This window comes from Cryptotermes secundus, unplaced genomic scaffold, assembly GCF_002891405.2.
Source record: "Cryptotermes secundus unplaced genomic scaffold, Csec_1.0 scaffold414, whole genome shotgun sequence".
Lineage (NCBI taxonomy): Eukaryota > Metazoa > Arthropoda > Insecta > Blattodea > Kalotermitidae > Cryptotermes > Cryptotermes secundus.
The window spans coordinates 725,023-734,148 of NW_019743151.1; the positions used below are offsets into that span (position 1 = coordinate 725,023).

The 9,126-nt window shown below is 37.8% G+C and overlaps 1 protein-coding gene across 21 annotated transcripts in view; it reads left to right on the plus strand.

Moving 5' to 3' along the window:
• The window catches only part of LOC111873842 (transmembrane protein adipocyte-associated 1 homolog), a 72,496-nt gene that overhangs the window by 54,498 nt on the left and 8,872 nt on the right, over positions 1-9,126 (plus strand). For 18 of the 21 annotated variants that reach the window (XM_023868866.2, XM_023868868.2, XM_023868870.2 and 15 more), the window contains exon 9: positions 6,758-8,707. The exons of 1 other annotated variant lie outside the window; for it this stretch is intronic. In XM_023868866.2, the coding sequence (XP_023724634.1) occupies positions 6,758-6,940 (183 nt within the window). In that variant the 3' untranslated portion in view covers positions 6,941-8,707. Of the gene's footprint in view, positions 1-2,366; positions 2,407-6,757; positions 8,708-9,126 lie in introns of those variants that run through there. 2 more of the 21 variants (XM_033755253.1, XM_023868871.2) reach the window with 2 other exon arrangements.

The following is a 9,126-nucleotide window of genomic DNA, read 5'->3' on the forward strand; positions in this document are numbered from 1 at the left end:
ACGATCGGAACTTTGTGCTATCTCCGTGAGGTCTGGCTGCTACCAGTGCTGCCTGCAGCTCTAGCGCTTGTCGGAGGGCCTCGTTTACAGTCTTCTCCCCTCCCAGCAGCAGCTGGAACTTTATATCGGCATCTCGTATTCCGTATGCGAAGGCTTTTCCTGCCTCCCTTCCTATGTGGTCAGCAGGTAGATTGGGGTAGGCACGACGGGAAAGGAGTTCAGTGGCCATGGCAAAATCTTGCAGGGATTCTCCAGGTCTCTCCATCCTCGTTCTTAATTGGCAGTGTTAAGCAGCTGCAAAGTGTTGGTCCTCAAAACGGTCCTCTAGAGCCTGAAGTGTTTCCTCATAAGTCGTATCTGTCGGAATGCCGGGTAGTATTTCTGCCGCCCGACCCTTCAGGGCAGTAATTAAGTGTGTCGATTTTTCCTGGTCCGACCATTGGTTGTGTTCTGCCACAGTCTCGAATTGTCGCCGGAACATGCTCCACGTTGAATTCCCGTTGAATGTCGGTGGCTGAGCTGTGCTCGCGCTGACCATGATTCCCCCCTCGGTCCTTGTCTGTACTACTTCCAACCGGGCCTGGAATTCGCGTTTGGTCTCTTCAATTGCTGCACAGGTTTTCGTTAGTTCTTCCTGGATATTTCGTTTGTCGTGTTCAACGATCGCCAAAATGTTTTCAACTCTATGTTGGATTTTGTCATCCAACTCTGTTCGCATAGATTTCATTGCGGCCTTCAATTCTTCCTTGTCTGCAACCGCCTTTTCTTGATTGGCGTCTAATTTGGATATTAAATCTTCTTTGTTTGCCTTCCTACTTTCTTGCATGGCCCTCATCTCTTTCAGCATATTGTCTTCATCAGTTTTCCTATCGGCGTATAATTTTGCCAGCATGATATTTGCTTTTTCTTGATTGAATTCTAACTTCGCCAGGAAATCTTCTCTGTCTTTTTTTCAGGTTGGCTTCCATTCTGTCTTCCATCCGGACATCATCGGCATCTGCTTTTACTTGGTTTGCCCTAATCTCTTTCAGCATTTCTTCCTTCTCTTTCCTCCTACTTTCCTCCATCTCTTCCTTCTCTTTCCTCTAGTTTCCTCCATCTCTTCCTTCTCTGCCTTCCTTTCTTCCTTCTCGATCTTTCTATCGGCCTCTGCCTTCGCCAACATTTCGATTACTCGCTGCATCTCCATTTTGTAGCAGTAAAGTACTTGATGCACAACAATCTGTTTGTGGCGTGTTTAAGTTCGTAACACTTCTGACACCAGTGTAACGTGTTTCGTTACTGAATACGCCGTAGAGTATGTTAATTGGTTTATTCAACAACCTACAAGTAACGGCTACAATTAATTATAATAATGTTACAGGTTTCCACACTTTACAAACCCTACAATAAAATCTCTTTAACACTATCTTCAGTAGTCTTCACGTATTAATAACGCAGGAGCTATACAAGTCTCTCTGAATTACACACTCCCAATATAACTGTACTACAGCACACACAAAATCTCGAAAGCACACAGTAAGTCTTCCGCTCGCTGACTTGCGAACTGAGAACTCGTTGAAAATGCACTGACTCTCGCTTGCTGCTCAGCCGGCTTTTATTCCGTTCGCTGTTGCTAGGGTCGCCCGCCACGTCACTACTGTGACGTGGCGTATAGCCTAGCAACGCTGTTACCTCGCCCCGTCTCGCATCACCACGGAGGGTGGGAGGGAGCGCTACGTTACCGCCACATGCCGCTGGGGAGGTAGGGGTCCTCTGTTGCGCAACATGTCACATTATTTATTATTAACAACAATGGTTGCATGCTGAAAGTGGCATTTCAGTTTTTTTTATCCAGCAGCATTGTGAATCATTTTCCTAGACACTATCACCAGCAGAAGTCTAACAATATTTTTTATTGATACTGGTTAGAAATTTATGCACCAGATAGTTGGTATTATCTGTGTAGGTATTGTAGGATGCAGTGATAGAACTAAGAAAACATTGCAACTTGTTGAAACAACAAGCTGAGTTAATATAATTTTTATGCATGTGTACACCCTTGGTGATACAGGCCAGTTTCACAGCATCACATGTGTGCGCATCTGCAGAAGTGAATTTGTTACAATGTGTACTACATTCATTTGATACTCCTCCTGTGAAGCTTCATCTTTGTGAAACTGACTGCCTAGCCTGACTTGCAAGCATTAATATTTATTTTCATTAGATGAGAAGGAATAGGACCCAGGATAGCTCAGTTGGTGTAGCAGTTAGGCTGTAGGCTCGACAGTCAGGGAATTGGGTTTTGATTTGTGGCAGGAGCAAGAGATGTTCCCTTCTCCATGTTATTCAGACTGGTTCTGTGATTCACTTAGCCTTTTTTCCAGTGTGTACCAGGGGTTCTTTCCCTGGGATAAAGTGACTGGAGCATGAAGCTGACTGCATACATCCATCTAGTGCCAAGGTTAAGAATGCGTGGAGCTATACCTCTGTGTGTCATGATGGCATGGTGCTTAATTAAGCACATGGACAACTTCACATCAACTTTACCTATATGAGTAAGAATAAGAAATGATCAACATGATCTACTGAAAATGCAGCCTTGAAGCTAATGGACTGTGTATAAAATCTGTTAATCAAAAAATGCATGTTGGTGGAATATTCTGTGATTTGGCGAACGCTTTTGACTATGTAAATCACAAAATTTTATTAACTGAATTAGATTGGGGGGGGGCATTTAAGGAGCAGCAGCAAGTTGGTTCAGATCCTACCTAACGTAAAACAAAAGATTTAAATAAAATCTTCATGTTTAACCAGAAGTACGTACTCAAACTGGTTAACAATAAAGCGTGGTATTCCCCAGGGGTCAAGTTTAGGGCCTATGCATTTCCTAATCTATATAAATGACCTCCTTCCTACACTAAGCACCTCATCCAATACCCGTAATATTTCCTGATGACATTGGTATCATAATTTCTAGGAAAAATTTAAATAATTTTTGCATACTATCAAACAAAGTTCTCTCTCAAATGAGTAAATGCTTTTCTGCAAACAAGCTGTCCCTGAATCTAGATAAAACAAATGTAATAAAATTTATAACAAAAAACTCGCCACAATATCCATTAAATATTGGGTATAATGATAAATATTAGTAGAGGCAGTAAACACAAAATTTCATAGCTTAGAAATTGATAATCATTTAAACTGGAAAAACCATATCAATCAGTTGGTTGCAAAGTTAAGTGGGGCATATTGCATATCAGCAATATTTACACTCAACTCAGTTTATTTTGCTCACTTTCACTCTTAAGTGAAGTATGAAATAATAATTATCTGACAGCAGGAGGGTATAAAAGAAAACTGAGAGACTCCTGATGGCTGTCAAATCCCATAAGAGATCAATTTAAGATACTAGAGATCTTAACTCTTCCATGTGAATATATGTTTTCATTAATAAACTTCATTGAAAATAACAGAACATTTTCAGATCAATGCAGATGTACACATTGTTAACGCAAGACACAAGCACCATCACCATAAACCAACTGCTAACCTCTCATGCTTCCAGAAATTTGCATATTATGCTGGGATCAAAATTTCCAATAATCTGCCATCTGATCTCAAAAGTCTCCCAAATGAAAAAGCACAATTTAAAATAGCACTAAAACAGTACTTAAAATACACACTTATTATGCTTTGTTGATGAATACTTAATGCCTAAAAAATGACATCCATTTAAAGGTTGTGTAAATAGCATAAGTTAACAGTATTGATGTATATATGTTGATGTATTTTTGAATAGCCTCATGTGTAACCACTGTGCATTCTTGGGTTTTCTTGTGTGAAAACGTGAGTTGTACTGTACGTATGTTTTTGTGTTTGTATGACATATTCTACAGCCTACAGTCATTTTGACTAAGTTTGGATACAGGGAATGCACTGTGATGTCTAACAAGTTTTGTTTCCTTCTCAGAAGAAACAGTCAGTTGAATAATTGTAAAATATGCCTCCTACAGAAAAATTTTAATGTCTTACAAATAAGCTATGCAATGGCAATAAAAAATTAATGAAGTTACTGATATAAAATGTTACAGAACCACTATTTACATGAAAATAATATCCATTAACTGGTGGCTAAGTACTGTGGTATGGTAGTAGCACTTCTGCATCATTTCAACCTGCCCCAAAATCAAATATTGACATGGAGATGAACTATTCTGGTAATTCTTCTGTGGCTTTCCTCCACCCCTGAATAATTCCTCAGACAGGCATAGGTACTGTGCTGCTGGAGGCTTGGTTGTGCCCAGCCTCAAGCCACGAGCGGCTTCTGTTTACTTTCCAGCACCCCAGATATAACTCTAGTTATTAATTTTGTCAATGTATCACTGTAACCTCAGTCTTAAAAGATAGAAGGTAAAGGTAAAGTTGTCCCTGTCCCATGAAGACACATGGGGGAGTGGAGATATATCTCCACAGTTCTTAACCTCAGCACTAGATGGAGGTGAGTGGTCAGCTTCATGCTCCAGCTGCTTTACACCCTCTGGGAAATCACCTCTAATACACATTGGATAGGAGGCTTGATGGCCCCCAGAGCCGGTCTGGACACCGTGGAGAAAAAAGTCTTTCCATGCCAGGAATGGAACCCAGGTCATCCAGCCCCTAACCTGTCACTATACAGACTGATCTGTTCTGACTCCTCTAAAAGACAGTATCTAAAAGGTGTCATAAGGTGAATTCAGAGTTATCCAGAACTTTTTATTGATTCATGCCCAGCCTTCAGAAACGTTGCAGGGCTAGTAGCCTTAAAATAAGTCACAACTGCTCCCTACACACCCTTTCTAATTCATAATTTACAGGTCACATTCATTTGACACTGTAACTGTGGAGATGGAAAAGCATCATTAAATAACCCAAGAAACAATCATTCAGCCATTTGAGTGATTAGATGCTGAGGTTTTCTTATTACAGAAATTCCAGGTCTTGCCACTCTGTATTCCTACACAGTGACACATAATTCTGTGTGCGTGTGTGTGCGTGCGTGTGTGCACACATCATTGAGTCATATATGCAGGTGCTTGTAGCAGCAACATTTTGTCCTTACACTCAGGAGGTACCCAGTTCAGATCTCAGCAAAATTACTGGCTACCCTTTCAGATTTTTCTTGGGTTACTTCAGTCTTTCTAGTCAAGTGCTGGATAGTACCATCAGACATTTCCAGATACACTGATAATTATCCCTCAGAATAAAACACAGATTGCACAAACATACAAAACAACTTGTAAAATTCTTAGATCTGCTTAATACTCTCTTATGTAACCTATTTAAAGAATTCTTATGTTAGTAATTCTGTGATGTATAGTGGAAGAGACATCCATTTAAGAATTTTTCCCACTAAAGAAATTCAAATTATTTTATCCCAAAGACTTCCCTCTAATTTTTATGTTTTTTTAGCCTCCTTAATATATTTCATGTGTACAGTGATTTCCCACAGAAAGACCATTTTAATATTATTAAACTAATGTTTTAACCATTTAATATGTCTGGTGAATGTCGTATTAGTCCATTTTGATCAGTTCAGATTTTCATATTTTGTATGTGTTATGGGAGTTTGCATGTCTGCAGATCGCTTGTTTTTTGTGGAATGTTACCATTGTTCTGAAATTTATCAGTGTATCAGTGAGCCAAACAAACAAGTGGTTTTATTTATTACTTAGTATAAACAGTGAGCAACATGGAAGCCTCGATGACAGGAGTGATATGCATACTGTTAACAAAAGGGGAAAATTGGATATAATCAGAAAGTGGATGGCTACCATGGTTAATTATGTATAATATTTTTAACGAATTTGACTGTTAATATGTATTATGGATATTTTTGTCTGGAGATAGGATAACTTTGGCATGCTTTTTTGAACCTCTCTAAAACATTTTAAGTCTTGAGAAGTTTGAATTGCTTGTGCCTCTAGAAAAGTTCTGAAGAGGTTCCACTGTATAGGGTTGTTAAAAATGAAGTGTACAATTTTAAAACTTTGTTTTGAACAAATGATATATATACAAAAGTTTTGTTATTGTCAGATGAAATGGCAGGTCAAAGTATTTTTGTTTTCTAAGCCCACAAACAGTTTAGTTTAAGAAGATGTCATTCTGGGTGTACCTTGCAGGGTAAAAACATTATGTAGAAGATCAGTTGGTCATGAAAGCCCTTTTGCCATAATTTTTGGATGTATGAGTGTATGAATGAATTTCTAAGGGGTGGGCCTTTGCGGCCCTTGCACCGCAACCTACAGTGGTCTATTGTAACTCCTGTGGAATTCTGTTCTTCAGTTAACCATTTAACGCGGTAATTTAAATTCCGCGGCTGCGTCTCCTGCGGTAATATATNACATTGGATGATAGGATAATTAATGATTGTGGAATATTTGGTGGAATGAACAGTGTAAATTAAAGATCAGGTGTATGTCCCATGTGTACCAGCTGAGCTTGATCTGAAATATTGTATTTGTGAAGTCATTGCATCACCTGAACAAAAACTTTGGTCTGAGTTTTCGAATGCTGTCAGAATTATGTACATATCTCACACTGAATGTCTCTTAATCATAATAAACTAGGGACTGTTTCGACTGATAGAGTACAACTTCTATAGGACTGCTCATTTGTTCAAAATGAATTTTTAAATGTATGACTTAATTTGTTCTGTATATTTTGTGCCTTTGATATGTGCCCTCAAACCTCATCAGTGATCTGTAATGTATTATGTACCGTACTGAATTGCTTTCAGAATAACAGTGTATATGATAGTACCCAGTTTGATAACGGTGCAACTCCAGTGAATCCTCTGTATGCTGCATCATTACAAAGTCCTGACAGCATCACAGGCTACAGCATTGATAGTGCCCAGTCACTTGAGGTTGGTGCAGCTGGTCAAAGCTACCAACAAAATTACACAGTTCAGCAACAGTAAAATATTTGTATGGCTTTTAAATTGTAAGTTTTTGTTTAAATACAGTGACTGGACTTTTATGAAACCAGATGTGTATCATTCACAGGCTACAGATCTAGCTAACTGGAGCAATAAAACATATTAAATGCTGTTATAGTGAAGAATGACAAAAACAAGCATGACACGGAAATAATTCATCTTGAGAAATCTGTGAATGAAAATTTCAGATATAAAGACCTTTTCATTATCTTGTTCACTGAACGCAGTGAAATAGGCAAGGAAAATAGTTTCAGCATTGAACTGGTGAAGGATTCATAGCTGATTTGGGTGGGTGGGTGTGTGCATGCGTGTGTTCAAGAATGAATGGTCTTTTCCTGATGGCAGTTGCATAGTCTGCTAAATGACATTTGTGATCTGGACCTGATCACATGGAATGAACCTCGTGGCCCAGATATGATGTGATTATGACCATACAATGAAACAGTGAGATTATATAAACACGAAAATGACATCGACAGGAGTGAATTCACTTCACCATGCCTAACTGCTCTCTTGGCATCCAGTCATTGAACATAATTTGTCTAGTAAATGCTTCTGTTCCTCTCTCATCTTGTCACTATTTCTATATGTAATGAAGAAGAAGTTCTAATGTGTGGGTAGTGTAATTTCAGATGTGTATTGTTACATTGTGAAAGACAGATTACTGACGCACTTCATATATCTGTCTGCTGTTTTCCGACACCATATGTTGCCATAGTGGTCTTAATTTCATATGCATGTGATAAATGGGTTGGTTTAGTAATGTTTTCTTTTTCTTTCGAAATGCCTATGCAAGGGGTGATTAATCTTGGGTGCCAAGTCTCTGTGATACATAAAATTTGAATTGTGGTTGTCATTTTTGTCGGGGGGACATTATTCTAAATTTGTTTTATATTCATGCATGAATCATTTTTAAATTTGCAGTTTGTAGTTGTGATTCAGTCATGTAGATTATGGCTGCAGCTGATGGCAAAAGCAGATGTTTTTCTGTTCAGATTACATCATCAGTTGTCAGAAAAATATGAACTTTGAAATTGGCATAACAAATGATTTGACATTGATTTGTCGTAACCATCACGCTCCAGGCATGTGCTGAGTGAAGCTTTATAGGTATTCTCGAGTCTTTGTCAGTATATGTAAATCCGTTGAATTTCATGTTTAACACTAGTAAATAGTGATGTGTTTGGCGAAGTAACTATTCAGTGACATTCTTTGTTATGGCGTCAAATTTCTGTAAAAACAATGCATTCTTTATAACCTGTGCCTAAAAGAAGTACTCATATTTCTGATCGTTGTCTGATTTCCGTCTTGGTTAAACGTCTGTGTATCAAGTCTGTCAATAATGCAACAATCATTCATTCATTTATTTGTTCATTTTCCATAAATCCATACAGAAAACAATTTCATAGGATGTGGAGATAGTCACAAATAAAGCACTACAATGTTCATATAGTCATACACATCAGAAAGTACATAATAAAGTAAGCATCAACATGAACATTACTTATTATAACTAAAACAATTAAGTTATTGTAGTATGAACATAATAGTAGTCTAGTAATAAAAACCTAGTAAATGGCAACATACATACAAATACATTCCATCAAATATATGTATATATCTATATGTCATAATACAAATGCCGTCGTGAATGGATTGAGATATTAGCCCCAGAAGCAGAAACAGCAATAAATAACCTAGAAATAGCAGAACAAAATTATTATAGACATCTAATTGCAAAGAAATTAAAAGATATACACAAGAATAATAATGAAAGGAATAAAAATAGGAAAGATAACAAAGATAAGAGAGAATGGAAACAAATAATGACTATAAAAAATAAAATTAAAGAGAATAAACTCATTATAATGAAAGCAGATAAAGCAAATACACTCGTAATACTAACACAAGAAGAATTATAAACAGAAAATAAATAACTTCATACACAATAACCAATTTATAAAAATTGATAAAAATCCAGCCCAACAATACCAAAGGGCAGTAAAACAAACACTGAAACAGTGTAATAATATCATCTTACTTACTTACTTACTCATGGAGCTGAGCCCTTCTGGAGGAGCTGCCAATTCTGCAGCTACTCAAGAATTTCCCAGCATTTTATGGAACCCGAAGGTTCATCACTGTTCACAAGAGCCCTCCACTGGTTG